This window comes from Amblyraja radiata, chromosome 30 (genome assembly GCF_010909765.2).
Source record: "Amblyraja radiata isolate CabotCenter1 chromosome 30, sAmbRad1.1.pri, whole genome shotgun sequence".
Classification (NCBI taxonomy): Eukaryota; Metazoa; Chordata; class Chondrichthyes; order Rajiformes; family Rajidae; genus Amblyraja; species Amblyraja radiata.
Window position 1 is genome coordinate 367,196 of NC_045985.1, and position 22,064 is coordinate 389,259.

At 48.1% G+C, this 22,064-nt stretch overlaps 1 protein-coding gene across 1 annotated transcript; it reads right to left on the reverse strand.

Annotated features, from left to right (window-relative positions):
• Positions 1-4,842: 4,842 nt before the first annotated feature.
• LOC116989891 (zinc-binding protein A33-like) lies at positions 4,843-21,126 on the reverse strand. Its single transcript, XM_033047446.1, has 7 exons — positions 20,629-21,126; positions 20,444-20,539; positions 19,968-20,201; positions 18,709-18,731; positions 18,495-18,610; positions 5,573-5,701; positions 4,843-4,868 (listed from the first exon to the last, which is right to left on the reverse strand). The coding sequence occupies exons 1-7, from the start codon at positions 21,124-21,126 to the stop codon at positions 4,843-4,845; spliced, it is 1,122 nt and encodes a 373-aa protein (XP_032903337.1).
• Between the last annotated feature and the right edge of the window lie 938 nt (positions 21,127-22,064).

Below are 22,064 nucleotides of genomic sequence, written 5' to 3' on the forward strand. Positions count from 1 at the left end.
ATTTAAAAAAAAAATCTTTATTTAAAAGAGAATTCGTATCTCCGTATGAAATACGGAACATTAGTGCGGGGCCCCCATTAGGCGCGGGGCCCAATTGGGGGCAATCGGTCAAATCGGCTTAAAGCCGGTCCTGTGTGCTGGACAACTATCCCCAGTCTTCACCGACATTTTCAATCTCTCACTGGCCCAGGGTGTTGTCCCCACTTGCCTCATGGCATCAACCATTGTGCCAGTGCCCAAACAATCAGCTACAGGGAGTCTCAACGATTTCCGCCCAGTGGCATTCACCCATGTCATTGCTAAGTGCTTTGAGCGGCTGATCTTGGCTCACCTCAAAGCCAGCCTCCCCGCCACACTGGACCCCCATCAGTTTGCCTACCGGACCAACAGGTCTACAGAGGACGCCATATCGGCGGCCCTACACTCTGCCCTGACCCACCTGGACAGCAATAACACCTACATCAGGTTGCTGTTCATTGAGTTCAGCTCTGCCTTTAACACTGTCATCCCCGCCAGCTTGATCACCAAACTCAGCGGACTTGGCATCTCCACCTCCCTCTGCAACTGGACACTGGATTTCCTCACCAACAGACCACAGTCTGTTAGGGTCAACAACCTCACCTCATCCACTATAACACTGAACACCGGCGTGCCACAGGGCTGTGTGCTCAGCCCTCTCCTCTACTCCCTCTTCACCCACGACTGCATCCCTAAGTACGGATCCAACGCCATCATTAAGTTTGCTGACGACACCACGGTGGTAGGACTGATCAGTGACAACGACGAGTCAGCCTACAGAGAGGAGGTCCAGCACCTGACAACCTGGTGTGCCAATAATAACCTCGTCCTCAACTCCAAGAAGACGAAGGAAATTATTGTCGACTTCAGGAAGGTCAGAGGAGGCAGTCATACCCCCATCCATATAAACGGGAATGAGGTGGAGCGCGTCTCCAGCTACAAATTCCTCGGGGTACATATCTCGGAGGATTTGTCCTGGTCCCTCAACACCTCCAAGCTGATCAAAAAGGCACAGCAGCGCCTTTACTTCCTGAGGAGCCTCAAGAAAGCTCATCTGTCCCCCCAGATCCTGACCAACGTCTACCGCTGTACCATCGAGAGCATCCTGACCACCTGCTTCACGGTATGGTACAGCAGCTGCACTGTTGCGGACAGGAAGGCACTACAACGGGTGGTGAAAACCGCGCAGCACATCATCGGTGCCCCGCTCCCTGCCATGGATGCCCTCCACCAAAAACGGTGTCTGAGACGGGCTGGGAAGATCATTAAAGACCCCTCCCACCCCAACCATGGACTGTTTGCCCTCCTCCCATCAGGGAGGCGGTACAGGAGCCTCAGGTCTCGTACCAGTAGGATGAGGAACAGCTTCTACAATTATACCGTCGCATTGCTGAACTCGGAGTCCCGCCGATAGATTTCTCCGGTCCCTCCGTCCCCATTGTTTAATTATTCTGTATTTTTGATTAACCTGTATCTTCTTTTTTTTTAATTTCTATATGCACTACTACTACGGACTGACGCAAAACTGCATTTCGTTGTACCCATACTCAGTATTTGTGCAATGACATTAAAGTTGAATTGAATTGAAAAAAAAACCCCAGAGTCACATGTTAACTGTGGCAATTGCCAGAGTATATATAGAATTTATACCGGAAAAAGTCTCATCTGTTTTAAAGATGTCTATAGATATCAAAATCTGTATCTTGATGTATCATATTGATTTAAATTATTACTGGAATATATTTATTAATTGTTGCGATTATATTGTTATTTATTCTATTTATATAATTATTGTCAGACTATTAATAAAAGTATCTTAAGTATCTATGTTTCCTCCTAACTGATTCCTCTTGAGGTTGGTCGTATAGCGAGAAAAACATTTTTTCACGCAGAGAGTGGTGAATCTGTGGAATTCTCTGCCACATAAGGTAGTTGAGGCCACACAGTTCATTGGCTATATTTAAGAGGGAGTTAGATGTGGCCCTTGTGGCTAAAGGGATCAGGGGGTATGGAGAGAAGGCAGGTACAGGATACTGAGTTGGATGATCATCCATGATCATATTGAATGGCGAATGGTGCAGGCTCGAAGTGCCGAATGGTCTACTCCTGCACCTATTTTCTATGTTTCTATAATCCTGAATTGAGCCCAGGGGCAGAGGTTGAGGGGGGTGGGGGGTGAGAGGAAGGAAGCTGGGAGAGGAAGTGGTTCATGGCTGTTCGAGTTTGGTTTGGTGCTTGGAGATATAGCGCGGAAACAGACCCCGTTTGCCCACCGAGTCCGCGCCGACCAGCGATCCCCGGACACTGGCACTCTCCTGCACATTGGAGACAATTCACAATCTTACACCAAAACCAATCACCCTACAAACCTGTACGTCTTTGGAGTGTGGTAGGTACCGGAGAAAACCCACGCGGTCATGGGACCTCTTAAGGGGTTGGACAGGCTAGATGCAGGAAGATTGTTCCCGATGTTGGGGAAGACCAGAACAAGGGGCCACACACAGTTTAAGGATAAGGGGGAATTCTTTTGGGACTGAGATGAGAAAATCATTTTTTTACACAGAGAGCGGTGAATCTGTGGAATTCTCTGCCACAGAAGGTAGTTGAGGCCACACAGTTCATTGGCTATATTTAAGAGGGAGTTAGATGTGGCCCTTGTGGCTAAAGGGTTCAGGGGGTATGGAGAGAAGGCAGGGATGGGATACTGAGTTGGATGATCAGCCATGATCATATTCAATGGCGGTGCAGGCTCGAAGGGCCGAATGGCCTACTCCTGTCCCTATTTTCTATGTTTCCAAAAAAACATGCTAACCCCGTGCAGACAGCGCCCGTCCCCGGGATCGAACTCGGGACTCTGTGGCAGCAACTCCACCACTGCGCCCTCCTTCAGATGCGGTCCAACACCGCCACCAGGCAATGTTTCGTGCCGAAACCCTTCTTCAGACATTTTCAGCATTTCATTGCCGACGTGTGTTCGTTGGTGGAGGTGTGCAGTTAGGTTTCAGGTGAGGCCAACACCTGCAACATCTTCTCTATGCAAGGCTGCGGAGAGTGGTGGACTCAGCCCGGTCCATCACGGCCACAGCCACGCCCCGACCCCCCCCCCCCCCCCCCCCCCACACCATCAAAAGCACCTACCTATTGACTGAGGGCACTTGATGTACACTGTCATATGAGGAAAGATTGAAAAGACTAGGCTTGTATTCACTGGAGTTTAGAAGGATGAGGGGGTGGGTCTTATAGAAACATATAAAATTATAAAAGGACTGGTCAAGCTAGAAGCAGGAAAAATGTTCCCAATGTTGGGCGAGTCCAGAACCAGGGGCCACACACAGTCTTAGAATAAAGGGGAGGCCATTTAAGACTCCTGCACCTAATTTCTATGTTTCTATGTAAGACTGAGGTGAGAAAAAACTTTTTCACCCAGAAAATTGTGAATTTGTGGAATTCTCTGCCACAGAGGGCAGTGGAGGCCAAGTCACTGGATGGATTTAAGAGAGAATTAGATAGAGCTCTTGGGGCTAGTGGAGACGAGGGATATGGGGAGAAGGCAGGCACGGGTTATTGATTGGGGACGATCAGCCATGATCACATTGAATGGCGGTGCTGGCTCGAAGGGCCAAATGGCCTGCTCCTGCACCTATTTTCTATGTTTCTATTTGATTTTGTGATATATTTGTATTGTGAAAAAATAAGCTGCCAAGGGTTGTTTAGGGAGGGTGGGTTAGGCTTATTTTGTTATTATTACATGAAAAACAAAATGGAGGGAAATGTACTGCCATACGTCAGATGTGCTGTGATTTTATTTCCAATAAAAAATAAATTTAATTTTTTTTTAAATGCTGGAGTAACTCAGAGGGTGAGGCAGCTCTCCCATCTCTGGGGTAAATGAGGATATCCACTTTGGTAGCAAAAACTGGAAGGCAGATTACTATTTAAATGGTGTCAAGTTGGGAAAAGGGGAAGTACAACGGGATCTGTGTGTCCTTGTTCATCAGTCTATGAAAGTAAGCATGCAGTTTTGGTCTCCAGTTTTGAAGAAGGACATTCTTGCTATTGAGGAACCCCAGCGTAGGTTTACAAGGTTAATTCCCGGGATGGCGGGACTGTCATATGCTGAGAGAATGGAGCAGCTGGGCTTGTACACTCAGGGGTTTAGGATGAGAGGGATTATTATTGAAACGTATAAGCTTATTCAGAGTTTGGACACGCTAGAGGCAGGAAACATGTTCCCGATGTTGGGGGAGTCCAGGACCAGGGGCCACACACAGTTTAAGAATAAGGGGTAAGCCATTTCGGACGGAGATGAGGAAACACTTTTTCACACAGAGTTGTGATTCTGTGGAATTCTCTGCCTCAGAGGGCGATGGAGGCCGGTTTTCTGGATACTTTCAAGAGAGAGTGAGATAGAGCTCTTATTGATAGTGGAGTCAGGGGATATGGGGAGAAGGCAGGAACGGGGAACTGATTGTAGTGGTGCTGGTTCGAAGGGCCGAATGGCATACCGCTGCGCCTTTTGTCTATTGTCTATCTATGTACCAGTCTAATCATTGGGATAGTCTCTGCCTCAACTACCTCCTCCGGCAGCTTGTTCCATACACCCGTCGCCCTCTGTGTGAAAATTCTTATTAAATCCTTCCCCCTTCACCTTAAACCTTTGTCCTCTGGTCCTCGATTCACCTACTGTGGGCAAGAGACTCTGTGCATCTACCCGATCTATTCCTCTCATGATATCATACACACCTATAAGATCACCCCTCATCCTCCTGCGCTCCAAGGAATAGAGACCCAACCTACTCAACCTCTCCCGATAGCTCAGTGGCTCTAGTTGTGGCAACATCCTCGTAAATCTAGAGAGAGAAATGGAGACAAGGGATCTCGGATCCAGACAAGGAGCAGACAGAGAGAGAAACAGGAGGAACGGAGAAATGAGAGACACAGAGAGACACAGTTCACTGTTTATTTCACTCTTCCCACATTTACATTCCCCCTGGTTTTATTTCCGCGCTCACTGGGGTTTGTTTCACGACGCGGAATTTGGGGATTAAATGGGAGCCGTTCGTTCAGCGCCGACCTGTTGTCCACCGGGTTTCTGCCCCACAGCCGCTGAGCCCCGCTCCTGACGCCGGTCCCGGGACCCGACCCTTTTACACACCCGGAGCGGAACCGGAGCAGATTCTCAGCCAGTTTCCATCCCGAGGCCCGAAGAAAGGATAAAGTTTCTCCGGGAATTTATTCCCAGTGAAGGTGTGGAGATGGGACTTGGTTTCCGCGTCGTAAAATGAAACTGTCCCGGACTCGTAACTGAGATAAACTCCCACCCTCCAGGGGATGGGACGGGCGGGGAGAGGGGATGGAGGGGAGGTGACTGCAACAAACTCGTCACCGCACCGCCAGATGCTCCAGACTCCAGTCTCCGGGGTCAGTGTGACCAGTCTCTTCCTCTTCACAGACTCTGCGGCGACTCCCAGACACCAGTCCGGACTCCCCGCCACCTCCACCTCCCAGTAATGTCTCCCCGATGTGAATCCCTCCGATCCCAGCACACACAGACACTGAAAGCTTGGAGGCATGATCGTGGTGTACAGGAGACTCCTCCAGGTCTCGGTCCGTCTCACCCTCTTCCGATCCTCAGACACCTCGAGCTGCGCATGCGCTGTTTCCACATCCAGGGTGACGGAGACTGCGGGGAGAAGCAGAGAATCAGAGAGTCCCCGGGGTCGGGGGGAGACTCGGGCACAGGCGGGTGGACAACTGGAACCTTGCCTGGGGTTTCACCCACAACCACATCGGGTGGACAATAGACATCTCTAATGTGTTTTTATCCAGGGATGGAGAGAGGAATTTCGTGAGGCGAGGGGGGGGGGGGGGGGGGGGGGGGGGTGGGGGTGGGGGGGGGTGGGGGGGGGGGGGTAAGGGTAGGTGTAGGGCGAGGACGAGTGCTGAGAGTGAGGAGGATTGCGGTGGGGATGGAGGAATGAAGCGGCCTATTCACATGCGGAGGCAGATCGGAGCAAGAGGATCTTGAAGTGAGTGACAATAGACAATAAACAACAGGTACATGAGGAAGCCATTCGGCCCTTCGAGCCAGCACCGCCATTCAATGTGATCATGGCTGATCATCCCCAATCAGTACCCCGTTCCTGCCTTTTCCCCATAAACCCTGACTCTCTTTAAGAGCCCTATCTAGCTCTCTCTTGAAAGCATCCAGAAAATCGGCCTCCAGGTGTGGTCTCACTAGGGCCTTATACAACTGCAGAAGGACCTCTTTGCTCCTATACTCAACTCCTCTTGTTATAAAGGCCAACATGCCATTCGCTTTCTTCACTGCCTGCTGTACCTGCATGCTTACTTTCATTGTTTTCAAGAAGGAACTGCAGATGCTGGAAGATCGAAGGTACACAAAGGTACACAAAATGCTGGAGAAACTCAGCGAGTGCAGCAGCATCTATGGAGCGAAGGACATCAGTCTGAAGAAGGGTTTCGGCCCGAAACGTCGCCTATTTCCTTCGCTCCATAGATGCTGCTGCACCCGCTGAGTTTCTCCAGCATTTTGTGTACCTTTTTGCTTACTTTCATATACTGATGAACAAGGATCTCTAATGGTAATTTGGAAATTTGAGGTTGGTAAAGAGGAGATAGAGGCGTGGGGAGGAATCACCATGATCATTGTGAATGGGGGGGGGGGGGGGGGGGAGACATGAGGGGCCAGATGACCTGCCCCTGTTTCTTTGAATGGAGGGTGAGAGAGAGAGGTGGCTTGGGCCATGGCAGGAAGCAGAGGTTGAATGATCGGGTGTTAGACAGAATGGGTGGATACTTGTGGTTGTAGGGTCGCTGAAAGAGAGGGGATTCACGGGTGAATTTGATGGGGGTGTACAACCAAGAACACACTGATCTCATTGTGAACCAATATATGAACTTCACTGAGGGACTTGACAAAGTCAGCATGGATTTACAAAAGGTAAATCATGTCTGACGAATCTTATAGAATTTTTCGAGGATGTAACTAGTAGCGTGGATAGGGGAGAACCAGTGGATGTGGTGTATCTGGACTTCCAGAAGGCTTTCGACAAGGTCCCACATAAGAGATTAGTTTACAAACTTAAAGCACACGGCATTGGGAGTTCAGTATTGATGTGGATAGAGAACTGGCTGGCAAACAGGAAGCAAAGAGTAGGAGTAAACGGGTCCTTTTCACAATGGCAGGCAGTGACTAGTGGGGTACCGTAAGGCTCAGTGCTGGGACCCCAGCTATTTACAATATATATTAATGATCTGGATGAGGGAATTGAAGGCAATATCTCCAAGTTTGCGGATGACATTAAGCTGGGGGGCAGTGTTAGCTGTGAGGAGGATGCTAGGAGACTGCAAGGTGACTTGGATAGGCTGGGTGAGTGGGCAAATGTTTGGCAGATGCAGTATAATGTGGATAAATGTGAGGTTATCCATTTTGGTGGCAAAAACAGGAAAGCAGACTATTATCTAAATGGTGGCCGACTAGGAAAAGGGGAGATGCAGCGAGACCTGGGTGTCATGGTACACCAGTCATTGAAAGTGGGCATGCAGGTGCAGCAGGCAGTGAAGAAAGCGAATGGTATGTTAGCTTTCATAGCAAAAGGATTTGAGTATAGGAGCAGGGAGGTTCTACTGCTGTTGTACAGGGTCTTGGTGAGACCACACCTGGAGTATTGCGTACAGTTTTGGTCTCCAAATCTGAGGAAGGACATTATTGCCATAGAGGGAGTGCAGAGAAGGTTCACCAGACTGATTCCTGGGATGTCAGGACTGTCTTATGAAGAAAGACTGGATAGACTTGGTTTATACTCTCTAGAATTTAGGAGATTGAGAGGGGATCTTATAGAAACTTACAAAATTCTTAAGGGGTTGGACAGGCTAGATGCAGGAAGATTGCTCCCGATGTTGGGGAAGTCCAGGACAAGGGGTCACAGCTTAAGGTTAAGGGGGAAATCCTTTAAAACCGAGATGAGAAGAACTTTTTTCACACAGAGAGTGGTGAATATCTGGAACTCCCTGCCACAGAGGGTAGTCGAGGCCAGTTCATTGGCTATATTTAAGAGGGAGTTAGATGTGGCCCTTGTGGCTAAGGGGATCAGAGGGTATGGAGAGAAGGCAGGTACGGGATACTGAGTTGGATGATCAGCCATGATCATATTGAATGGCGGTGCAGGCTCGAAGGGCCGAATGGCCTACTCCTGCACCTAATTTCTATGTTTCTATGTTCTATGTTTCTATGTTTCTATGTTGCGCAGGTAGAAGGTAGCGGTAGAAGGATGATTTTACTGCTTGGAGGTCTGTGACTGGTGGAGTGCAGCAGAGATCGGTGCTGCAACCTTTGCTGCTTATGTTATATGTTCATGGCTTGGATGTGAATGCATGAGGTGTGATTAGTAAGTCTGTGGAAGACTCAGACATTGTGGATAGCGGGGAAGGTTGTCAAAGTCACAAACAATTTTGTAAAGTTCGAGGGCATCGGTTTAAGTTGTGAAGGTAAAGTCTACAATGTTCTTGAACGGCAATGTTTTCAGGCACTGGGTGGTAGAGAAATAGCTGCCTTAGGAGGTGTTGGAGTCGAATACAATATCTCTCGGCAATGTTTGCATGTGTGTTACTAAAATACATTATAAACAAGAAGAGATGAAACTGGACATGTTTTACCTCGCTTAATGGGAGATGTTTCTCTCCACATGTTCATCAAAAAGTGGTGTTCGTATTTTTCAATCGGCAAGGCAGCGTCTGTCACTGAGAGTGTTTTCTCTTCATCACTAACCCTGCAAATATTTAGCAGCTGGTTATCAACTGAGCCTCAACAATTTTTTTGAGCTGTTCTACACAAACATGCAGTGTTTCAGTCAAGAGCATGTATTACCTTCTCTTCCTTCCAGCTTCCTCCTGCAAGAAATAAAACACAAATCTTGAGTAGACTGAGACGGGACATCCACATCCCGACAGCAGGATTTTCACACAAATTACAACAAGCCCCAGAAATGTTCCATTGCCCAACATTTATTGTCATTGTCACAGAGACAGAAATTGGATATTGCCGTCGAGATTCTACAAGTGTATTAACAGCAAAATAATAACTAAGGGGAGACTAGGTCCCTTTAAGAGTAAAATGACAATTTAGGATAGAACAGGTCCCCTTAAGTGCTGGCGACATTAAAGCATGTTAAGGGGGATAAATCACAGGGGTTGATTAAGCGTATAGAAACATAGAAACATAGAAAATAGGTGCAGGAGTAGGCCATTCGGCCCTTCGAGCCTGCACCACCATTCAATACGATCATGGCTGATCATCCAACTCAGTATCCTGTACCTGCCTTCTCTCCATACCCCCTGATCCCTTTAGCCACAAGGGCCACATTTAAATCCCTCTTAAATATAGCCAATGAACTGGCCTCAACTACCTTCTGTGGCAGAGAGTTCCAGAGATTCACCACTCTCTGTGTGGAAAATGTTTTTCTCATCTCGGTCCTAAAGGATTTCCCCTTTATCCTTAAACTGTGACCCCTTGTCCTGGACTTCCCCAACATCAGGAACAATCTTCCTGCATCTAGCCTGTCAAACCCCTTAAGAGTTTTGTAAGTTTCTATACGATCCCCCCTCAATCTTCTAAATTCTACCGAGTCTATCCTGTCTTTCTTCATATGAAAGTCCTGCCATCACAGGAATCAGTCTGGTGAACCTTCTCTGTACTCCCTCTATGGCAAGAATGTCTTTCCTCAGATTTGGAGACCAAAACTGTACGCAATACTCCAGGTGTGGTCTCACCAAAGCTGCCTTCAACAGATCGGTTTAACGCCACAAAATTATTTCCCACTAAAGAGGAACATACAACAAACTTTCCACGTGATCTTTTGGGGGGAATATCAAACAGCCACTAACTCATTGACAAGATCACAGTAACTCATACCAAGGAGACTGCAGGCAGTGCAGAGATCCCACAGATTATGCAGGAGGACCTTTAGTTTGGGAACAGCAGCAGCACAGCTCTAGAACAGGGGTAACATTTACCCAGTTCTGAATTACTGGCAAATGCAGCATTTATTTCAGAAATGTCACCCCACCATTTTGTGACTGTGCACTTTCACTTCACCAAACTGTAGTGTAACCCCTCACCTTCAGAAACACCAGACTGTCTTTTTGATCCAGCTGTTGCTGCAACTTTAAGAGTTTCTCCTGAATGGAACTTAAATTGTCTTGAATCTTTCCAAGATTTGTCTCCATTGTATTTAGAATCTTCTTCTCTTCCTCCCGGATATCTGCCAGTGTGCGCTGCTCTTTCTCAGTGAGAATCTGGTGCAGTTCAGCAAACTGGGATGTGATCTCGGACTGAAGGCTGTGTGACTGTTCCTGTGAAATGAAAGGTGAAGAACAACATATAATGTCACTGATTGTGTTTCCTCACGACTTTGACCGTGACATTTGCCCTGTGCATTGTTATACTGGCGTTAGCAATTCAATAGTTTGTCGAACCCGCTCACCAGAACTAGGAGACAGCAGCACTACTTGTGTCACTGCGCTGCCCTATTATTACACGCATCACACGGATCAAATCTACACAAGATCAGGAAATCGAAATTTAAAAGCCTCACCAGAACTCCAGAAATCTTCTGTTTCTGTTGCTGCTCCATTCGCTGGATCCCTGATTCCTTTTTTGTGAGAGACTGGATGGAAGATTTCACCTGATCCTGGGATTGTGATTTGAAAATCAGAGAATTAAATTGTTGAACAATAAAGATGGAATTAAAATGATGTGATTAAATTCAGTTTGCATTTACCTTGTAGGTTTCAACAGCTTCTTTAACCGGCGTGAATCTGTGAGACTTGTGTTCCCGCGCATCTCGACAAACCAGGCAGATCAGCTTCTTGTCCGTTTCACAAAACAGCTTCAGTTCTTCCTGATGTTCCTCGCACTGAAGTTTACTTTCCTTCTCTGTCTGATTCAGGCTCAGTGTTCGAGCTTTCTCAGACAGTCTAACCAAGGCCCGATTTACTTTGAGGGTGCGGTCTGTAAATTCCTCTCTACATTCCGGGCAGGAGTTTCTCGCCTCCCTGCCCCAACTCTGTGTGATACAGGAGCGGCAGAAGTTGTGCCCGCACTCCAGTGTCACCGGATCGGTGAATAAATCCAGGCAGATGGGACAAACTACCTCCTCGGTTAAACTCTCAAACCTGTCTTTCGCAGCCATGTTAAGACGCCCCTCTCTGTTAAGTCCTCCACTTCCTGGTTCAAAATGTTTTCCACTGCGCGCGCTGCCGTCTCGGGGGGATGAATGTTATTGGGCTGCAAGTGTTCAGTGTTCAGTGTCCTGGCCACTCCCAACTAATCACACACGAGGGAGGAGTCAGTTACACATTAAACCGGCCTGAATATAGACGAAAGCGCAGAATTTGTGTGGATGCAGTCTCTTGCCCAGAGTGTGGGAATCGAGGACCAGAGGACATAGGTTGAAACTGAAGGGGAAAAGTTGCTAAGAATCCGAGGGGTAACTTTTCCACACAAAGGATGTTGGGTGTATGGAACAGGCTGCCAGAGGAGGTATGTGTAGGAAGGAACTGCTGATGCTGGTTTGAACCGAAGGTAGGCACAAACAGCTGGAGTAACTCAGCGGGACAGGCAGCGTCTCTGGAGAGAAGGGAATGGGTGATGTTTGCGGTCGAGATCCTTCTTCAGATAGACGCCACAGCAGGTAGTTGAAGCTGGGACTATCCCATCGTTTAAAAAAAACCACTTAAATTGATAGGACAGGTTTGGGAGGATATGGACCAAGCGCAGGCAGGTGGGAATGGTGTAGCTGGGACATGTTGGCCGGTGTGGGCAAGTTGGGCCGAATGGCCTGTTTCCACACTGTATCATTCTGTGACTCTAGACTGACACAACGTGCTGAAGTAACTCCGCGGGTCATAGAAACATAGACAATACGTGCAGGAGTAGGCCATTCGGCCCCTCGAGACGGCACCGCCATTCAATATGGTCACGGCTGATCATCTAAAATTAGTACACCGTTCCTGCTTTTTCTCTCATGTCCCTTGTTTCCATTAGCCCTGAGAGCTACATCTAACTCTCTTGAAAACATACAGTGAATTGGCCTCCACTGTCCTCTGTGGCAGAGAATTCCACAGATTCACAACTCTCTGGGTGAAGAAATTTCTCCACGTCTCCGTTGTAAATGGCCTCCCCCTTATACTTAAATTGTGACCCCTGGTTATGGACTCCCCCAACATCGGCAACATGTTTCCTGCATCTAGCCTGTCCAATACCTTAAGAATATTATATGTTTCGAGAAGATCACCCTCTCATCCTTCTAAATTCCAGTGAATACAAGCCCAGCCGCTCCATTCTCTCAATACACAGTATGTCAGTCCCGCCTGCAGGATGAGGTGACAGCACTTGCATTCTGTACTGTTTGTTAACAGAAATGTGTCTTTAACTTCAAGATTGACACGAAATGCTGGAGTAACTGACCGGGACTGGCAGTCGTCTCTGGAAAGAAGAAATGAGTGACGGACCTGGTCGAGTCCCCCTTCTATCTGAACCTCCCCCCCCATCATAAGCCTTCCAACACATTATTAACGTCAAGATTGATTTCATTGTCGAAATCAAACGCTGGTTGGGCGACCACCTGCGTCTACTCCATGCGACCACCCTGAACTTCTCGTTGCCTCTCACTGTAATTCTCAATCCTACTCCCACTCCGACTTATTGGTCCTCTATAACTGTGTAAAGATAGGGGATATGTCATAATGTTGTATGGGAAGGAACTGCAGATGCGGTTTTAAACCAAAGATAGACACAAAATGCTGGAGTAACTCAGCGGGACAGGCAGCATCTGTGGAGAGAAGCAATGAGTGACGTTTTCCTTAGTTTCTCAAAAAATAAAAGTTTAGTGGCAGGTCCACTAAATAGAATAGAATAGAATAGAATAGAATAGCCTTTTATTGTCATCCAGACCGAAGTCTGAACGAAATTTAAGCAGTCATACATATAATATAATACAATACAATAAAAAACAACAATAAACACATATTAACATCCACCACAGTGAGTCCACCCAACATCTCCTCACTGTGATGGAGGCAAAAGTCTTAGGGCTGCAGTCTCTTCCCTCCTCTTCTCCTTCTGCGCTGAGAACGATTTTAAATCTTGTTTTTTTAAGTTGTCGGTGAGACTTAAGAGACGTGTGGAGCTTCTTGAGCGGTTGGAGGTAGGCGGCGGGCGCTAGGACCCGGGTGAGCACAGGGCTGGTCGCGGGAGCGAGCGCGGCTGGTCGGCTCCCATTGAAGCGGATGGTGGTGCGCGGGCACGGGGGAGACGCAGCGCTGGGACTGGGTGGGTCGGGCGGCCGCGGGGTCCGCTCGCTCCCTCGCTCTCACGCCGGAGACCAAAGTGAAGGCGGAGCGGGCAGCCGCAGCTTAGCGCAGCAACAGACCAGAGCCCAGCGCCTTGTGGCCGAGTCTGTCTGTCTGTCTGTCTGTCTGTCTGTCTGTCTGTCTGTCTGTCTGTCTGTCTGTCTGTCTGTCTGTCTGTCTGTCTGTCTGTCTGTCTGTCTGTCTGTCTCTGTCTGTCTGTCTGTCTGTCTGTCTGTCTGTCTGTCTGTCTGTCTGTCTCTGTCTGTCTGTCTGTCTGTCTGTCTGTCTGTCTGTCTGTCTGTCTGTCTGTCTGTCTGTCTGTCTGTCTGTCTGTCTGTCTGTCTGTCTGTCTGTCGCCGAGCGGGTCCTGAGCGAGGGCAAGGGGGTGGTCTACAGACTAGCAAGGACCTGCAGATAGGCGAGGATTAGAGAGCGGGGAGAGAGAGAGAGCGGGGAGGACAATGACATTCTTGCTTGCTGCAGCACAACAGAATATGTAAACATAATACAGAACAGGAGATTACAGTTCAGTGTGTCTATATACCATAGACCATATATATACACAATAAATAAACAGATACAGTGCAATAGGCTGTTACAGTTCAGAGTTTGTTTGATGTTGTGTTTAATAGCCTGATGGCTGTGGGGAAGCAGCTATTCCTGAACCTGGACGTTAGTTTTCAGGCTCCTGCACCTTCTATCTGATGGCAGTGGTGAAATGAGTGCGTGGCCATGATGGCGTGGGTCTTTTATGATTTTATGAATTGCGTACAGTTTTGGTCCCCTAATCTGAGGAAATACATTCTTGCCATAGAGGGAGTACAGAGAATGTTCACCAGGCTGATTCCTGGGATGTCAGGACTTTCATATGAAGAAAGACTGGTTAGACTCGGCTTGTACTCGCTAGAATTTAAAAGATTGAGGGGGGATCGTATAGAAACTTACAAAATTCTTAAGGGGTTGGACTGGCTAGATGCAATAAGATTGTTCCTGGTGTTGGGGAAGTCCAGAACAAGGGGTCACAGTTTAAGGATAAGGGGGAAGTCTTTTAGCACCGAGATGAGGAAAACATTTTTCACATAGAGAGTGGTGAATCTCTGGAATTCTCTGCCACAGAAGGTAGTTGAGGCCACAGTTCATTGGCTATATTTAAGAATGAGTTAGATGTGGCCCTTGTGGCTAAAGGGATTAAGGGGTATGGAGAGAAGGCAGGTACAGGAGTTGGATGATCAGCCATGATCATATTGAATGGCGGTGCAGGCTCGAAGGGCCGAATGGCCTCTAATCCTGCACCTATTTTCTATGTTTCTATGACACTGCCAGCCTTTTTGAGGCAGCGACTGCGATCGATCCCCTCGATGGTGGGAAGGTCAGAGCCAATGATGGACTGGGCAGTGGTCACAACTTTTTCCAGTCTTTTCCGCTCCCGGCCAGTTCTCCCACTCGCCTTACGGTCTCCGCGTACATTCTCTCTTTGTTCCGCCCCTGACATCAGTCTGGAGAAGGGTCTCGACCCGAAACGTCACCCATTCCTTCTCTCCATAGATGCTGCCTGTCCCGCTGAGTTACTCCAGCATTTCGTGTCTCCCCTCAACCTTTCCTCCATCTCAGCTACAAAACACCACGGGACCCCTCTTGCACCGCGATAGATTAAGTTTCTAGTTGTGTTTTACACTAGTGTTTTGTTCCTGCACAAACATTTGTATAAGTGAAATATCATTGATGTTCTCGTGTATGGCTTTGTGTCTCTGTTGCCCGTGAATCTAGTGCAAGCGAGATTTTCATTGTCCTGAACCTCGCCGTACTGGTGCAGAGATCCTGCTCAGACTTTCCTGTTCTGGGGGCTGCGAATCGTAGAGACATGAAGTGTGGATGCAACGTGGAAACAAACCATTCGGCTCAACTTGCCCACACTGGCCAACATGTCCCAGCTACAGTAGTCCCACCTAGTTCATATCCCTGCAAACTTGCCATAGTGAGACCACACCTGGAGTATTGTGTGCAGTTTTGGTCCCCTCATTTGAAGAAGGACATTCTTGCTATTGAGGGAGCGCAGCGTAGGTTCACAAGGTTAATTCTCGGGATGGCGAGACTGTCGTATGCTGAGAGAATGGTAAACTGGGCTTGTATACTCTGGAGTTTAGAAGGGTGAGAGGATATATTATTGAAACGTATAAGCTTATTCAGAGTTTGGACACTCCAGAGGCAGGAAACATGTTCCCGATGTTGGGGGAGTCCAGAACCAGGGGCCACACACAGTTTAAGAATAAGGGGTAAGCCATTTCGGACGGAGATGAGGAAACACTTTTTCACACAGAGAGTTGTGAGTCTGTGGAATTCTCTGCCTCAGAGGGCGATGGAGGCCGGTTTTCTGGATGCTTTCAAGAGAGAGTGAGATAGGGTTCTTATTGATAGTGGAGTCAGGGGATATGGGGAGAAGGCAGGAACGGGGTACTGATTGTAGTGGTGCTGGCTCGAAGGGCCGAATGGCATACCCCTGCACCTATTATCTATTGTCTATCTATGTACCAGTCTAATCATTGGGATAGTCTCTGCTTCAACTACCTCCTCAGGCAGCTTGTTCCATACACTCGTCGCCCTCTGTGTGAAAATTCTTATTAAATCCTTCCCCCTTCACCTGAAACCTTTGTCCTCTGGTCCTCGATTCACCTACTGTGGGCAAGAGACTCTGTGCATCTACCCGATCTATTCCTCTCATGATATTATACACATCTATAAGATCACCCCTCATCCTCCTGCGCTCCAAGGAATAGAGACCCAGCCTACTCAACCTCTCCCTATAGCTCAGTGACTCTAGTTGTGGCAACATCCTCGTAAATCTAGAGAGAGAAAAAGAGACAAGGAATCTCGGATCCAGACAAGGAGCAGACAGAGAGAGAAACAGGAGGAACGGAGAAATGAGAGACCCAGAGAGACACAGTTCACTGTTTATTTCACTCTTCCCACATTTACATTCCCCCTGGTTTTATTTCCGCGCTCACTGGGGTTTTACGACGCGGAATTTGGGGATTAAATGGGAGCCGTTCGTTCAGCGCCGACCTGTTGTCCACCGGGTTTCTGCCCCACAGCCCCTGAGCCCCGCTCCTGAAACCGGTCCCGGGACCAGACCCTTTTACACACCCGGAGCGGAACCGGAGCAGATTCTCAGCCACTGGTCTATATCCCAAATCCAGAAGTAAGGATAAAGTTTCTCCGTGAATTTATTCCCAGTGAAGGTGTGGAGATGGGACTTGGTGTCCGCGTCGTAAAATGAAACTGTCCTGGACTCGTAACTAAGATAAACTCCCACCCTCCCGGGGATGCGACGGGCGGGGAGAGGGGATGGAGGGGAGGTTTGTGCAACAAACCCGTTACCCAGCCGCCTGATGCTCCAGACTCCAGTCTCCGGGCTCAGTGTGACCCCTCTCTTCCTCTCCACAGACTCTGCGGCGACTCCCAGACACCAGTCCAGACTCCCCGCCACCTCCACCTCCCAGTAATGTCTCCCCGATGTGAATCCCTCCGATCCCAGCACACACGTCCTGGCTGTAAACCTCTTCCCGGTGTCAGGGAGACTCCTCCGGGTCCCGATATTTCTCACCCTCTTCCGATCCTCAGACACCTCGAGCTGCGCATGCGCTGTTTCCACATCCAGGGTTACGGAGTCTGGGGGAGGAAGCAGAGAATCAGAGGGTCCCCGGGGGTCGGGGGGAGACTCGGGCACAGGCGGGCGGACAACTGAAACCTCGCCCGGGGTTTCACCCACAACCACATCGGGTGGACAATAGACATCTCTAATGTGTTTTTATCCAGGGATGGAGAGGGGAATTTCGTGAGGCGAGGGGGGGGGGGGGGGGGGGGGGGGGGGGGGGGGCGAGTATACGGGGATGACGAGTGCTGAGAGTGAGGAGGATTGCGGTGGGGATGGAGGAATGAAGCGGCCTATTCACATGTGGAGGCAGATTGGAGCAAGAGGATCTTGAAGTGAGTGACAATAGACAATAGACAACAGGTGCAGGAGTAGGCCATTCGGCCCTTCGAACAAGCACCGCCATTCAATGTGATCATGGCTGATCATCCCCAATCAGTACCCCGTTCCTGCCTTCTCCCCATAAACCCTGACTCCACTCTCTTTAAGAGCCCTATCTAGCTCTCTCTTTAAAGTATCCAGAGAACCGGCCTCCACCGCCCACTGAGGCAGAGAATTCCACAAACTCACAACTCTCTGTGAGAAAAAGTGTTTCCTCGGCTCCGTTCTAAATGGCTTACCCCTTATTCTTAAACTGTGTGTGGCCCCTGGTTCTGGACTCCCCCAACATCGGGTACATGTTTCCTGCCTCTAGTGCGTCCAAACTCTTAATAATCTTATATGTTTCAATGAGATACCCTCTCATCCTTCTAAACTCCAGAATGTACAAGCCCAGCCGCTCCATTCTCTCAGCATATGACAGTCCCGCTATCCCGGGAATTAACCTGGTGAACCTACGCTGCACTCCCTCAATAGCAAGAATGTCCTTCCTCAAATTAGGGGACCGAAGCTGCACACAATGCTCCAGGTGTGGTCTCACTAGGGCCCTGTACAACTGCAGAAGGACCTCTTTGCTCCTATACTCAACTCCTCTTGTTATAAAGGCCAACATGCCATTCACTTTCTTCACTGCCTGCTGTACCTCCATGCTTACTTTCATAGACTGATGAACAAGGACCCCCAATGGTAATTTGGTAATTTGAGGTTGTTAAAGAGGAAGTAGAGGTGTGGGGTGGAGTCACCATGATCATAGTGAATGGGGGGAAACACGAGGGGCCAGATGACCTGCCCCTGTTTCTTTGAGTGGAGAGTGAGAGAGAGGGAGGGGAGGCTTGGGCCATCGAAGGAAGCAGAGGTTGAATGATCTGGTGTAGACAGAACGTGTGGGGACTTGTGGTTGTGGGGTCGCTGAAAGAGAGGGGATTCACGGGTGGATTTGATGGGTGTGTAGAACTGAGAACACACTGATCTCATTGTGAACCAACATATGAATTTCACTGATTACTAAAATACATTATACACAAGAAGAGAGGAAACTGGACATGTTTTACCTCGCTTAATGGACATGTTTTACCTCGCTTAATGGCAGATGTTTCTCTCCACAGCACGTTCATCAAAAAGTGGTGATCGAATTTTTCAATCGGCAAGGCAGCGTCTGTCACTGAGAATGTTTTCTCTTCATCACTAACCCTGCAAATATTTAGCAGCTGGTTATCAACTGAGCCTCAACAATTTTTTTGACCTGTTCTACACAAACATGCAGTGTTTCAGTCAAGAGCATGTCTTACCTCCTCTTCCTACCAGCTTCCTCCTGCAAGAAATAAAACACAAATCTTGAGTAGACTGAGACGGGACATCCACATCCCAACAGCAGAAGTTTCACACAAATTACAACAAGCCCCAGAAATGTTCCATTGCCCTTCATTTATTGTCATTGTCACAGAGACAGAAATTGGATATTGCCGTCGAGATTCTACAAGTGTATTAACAGCAAAATAATAACTAGGGGGAGACTAGGTCCCTTTAAGAGCAAACGGATAATTTAGGATAGAACAGGTCCCCTTAAGTGCTGGCGACCTTAAAGCATGTTACGGGGGATAAATCACAGGGGTTGATTAAGTGATAGAAACATAGAAACATAGAAAATAGGTGCAGGAGTAGAGGCCATTCGGCCCTTCGAGCCTGCACCGCCATTCAATATGATCATGGCTGATCATCCAACTCAGTATCCTGTACCTGCCTTCTCTCCATACCCCCTGATCCCTTTAGCCACAAGGGCCACATCTAACTCCCTCTTAAATATAGCAATGAACTGGCCTCACTACCTTCTGTGGCAGAGAGTTCCAGAGATTCACCACTCTCTGTGTGAAAAATGTTTTTCTCATCTCGGTCCTAAAGGATTTCCCCTTTATCCTTAAACTGTGACCCCTTGTTCTGGACTTCCCCAACATCAGGAACAATCTTCCTGCATCTAGCCTGTCCGAACCCTTAAGAATTTTGTAAGTTTCTTTAAGATCCCCCCTCAATCTTCTAAATTCCAGCGAGTACAAGCCGAGTCTATCCAGTCTTTCATCATATGAAAGTCCTGACATCCCATGAATCAGTCTGGTGAACCTTCTCTGTACTCCCTCTATGGCAAGAATGTCTTTCCTCAGACTTGGAGACCAAAACTGTACGCAATACTCCATGTGTGGTCTCACCAAAGCTGACTTCAACAGATCGGTTTAACGCCACAAAATTATTTCCCACTAAAGAGGAACATACAACAAACTGTCCACGTGATATTTTCTGCGGAATATCAAACAGCCACTAACTCAGTGACAAGATCACAGTCACTCATCCCAAGGAGACTCCAGGCAGTACAGAGATCCCACAGATTATGCAGAAGGCCATTTAGTTTGGGAACAACAGCAGCACAGCTCTAGAACAGAGGGAACATTTACCCAGTTCTGAATTACTGGCAAATGCAGGATTTATTTCAGAAATGTCACCCACCATTTTGTGACTGTGCACTTTCACTTCACCAAACTGTAGTGTAACCCCTCACCTTCAGAAACACCAGACTGTCTTTTTGATCCAGCTGTTGCTGCAACTTTAAGAGTTTCTCCTGAATGGAACTTAAATTGTCTTGAATCTTTCCAAGATTTGTCTCCATTGTATTTAGAATCTTCTTCTCGTCCTCCCGGATATCTGCCAGTGCGCGCTGCTCTTTCTCAATGAGAATCTGGTGCTGTTCAGCAAATTGGGATGTGAGCTCGGACTGAAGGTTGTGTGACTGTTCCTGTGAAATGAAAGGTGAAGAACAACATATAATGTCACTGATTGTGTTTCCTCACGACTTTGACCGTGACATTTGCCCTGTGCATTGTTATACTAGCGTTAGCAATTCAATAGTTTGTCGAACCCGCTCACCAGAACTAGGAGACAGCAGCACTACTTGTGTCACTGCGCTGCCCTATTATTACACGCATCACACGGATCAAATCTACACAAGCTCAGGAAATCGAAATTTAAAAGCCTCACCAGAACTCCAGAAATCTTCTGTTTCTGTTGCTGCTCCATTCGCTGGATCCGTGATTGCTTTTTTGTGAGAGACTGGATGGAAGATTTCACCTGATCCTGTGATTGTGATTGAAAATCAGAGAATTAAATTGTTGAACAATAAAGAAGGGATTAAAATGATGTGATTAAATTCAGTTTGCATTTACCTTGTAGGTTTCAACAGCTTCTTTAACCGGCATGAAGCGGTGATCTCTGTGTTCCCGCGCATCTCGACAAACCAGGCAGATCAGCTTCTTGTCCGTTTCACAAAATAGCTTCAGTTCTTCCTGATGTTCCTCACACTGAAGTTTACTTTCCTTCTCTGTCTGATTCAGGCTCAGTGTTCGAGCTTTCTCAGACAGTCTCGCCAAGGCCCGATTCACCTTGAGGGTGCGGTCGGTAAATTCCTCTCTACATTCCGGGCAGGAGTTTCTCCCCTCCCTGTCCCAACTCTGTGTGATACAGGAGCGGCAGAAGTTGTGCCCGCACTCCAGTGACACCGGATCGGTGAAGAAATCCAGACAGATGGGACAAACTACCTCCTCGGTCCAACCCTCGACCTGCTCTTTCGCAGCCATGTTAAGTCCGCCCCTCTCTGTTAATTCCTCCACTTCCTGGTTCAAAATGTTTTCCACTGCGCTCGCTGCCGTCTCGGGAGAATGCATGTTATTGGGATGCAAATGTTCAGTGTTCAGTGTCCTGGCTACTCCCAACTAATCACACACGAGGGAGGAGTCATTTAGACATTAAACCGGCCTGAATATAGACGAAAGCGCAGAATTTGGGTGGATGCAGTCTCTTGCCCATAGTGTGGGAATCGAGGACCAGACATAGGTTCAAAGTGAAGGGGAAAAGGTTGCTTAGAATCCGAGGGGTAACTTTTCCACACAAAGGATGTTGGAGGTATGGAACAGGCTGCCCGAGGAGGAGTGTGTAGGAAGGAACTGCTGATGCTGTTTTGAACCGAAGGTAGGCACAAACAGCTGGAGTAAATCAGCGGGACAGGCAGCATCTCTGGAGAGAAGGGGATGGGTGATGTTTGCGGTCGAGACCCTTCTTCAGACAGACGCCACAGCAGGTAGTTGAGGCTGGGACTATCCCATCGTTTAAAAAAATATACAGTTAAATTGATTGGACAGGTTTGGGAGGATATGGACCAAGCGCAGGCAGGTGGGAATGGTGTAGCTGGGACATGTTGGCCGGTGTGGGCAAGTTGGGCCGAATGGCCTGTTTCCACACTGTATCATTCTGTGACTATAGACTGACACAACGTGCTGAAGTAACTCAGCGGGTCATAGACACATAGATAATACGTACAGGAGTAGGCCATTCGGCCCCTCGAGACGGCAACGCCATTCAATATGGTCACGGCTGATCATCTAAAATCAGTACACCGTTCCTGCTTTTTCTCTCATATCCTTTGATTCCGTTAGCCCTGAGAGCTATATCTAACTCTCTTGAAAACATCCAGTGAATTGGCCTCCATTGTCCTATGTGGCAGAGAATTCCACAGATTCACAACTCTCTGGGTGAAGAAGTTTCTCCACGTCTCCGTTGTAAATGGCCTCCCCCTTATAATTAAATTGTGACCCCTGGTTCTGGA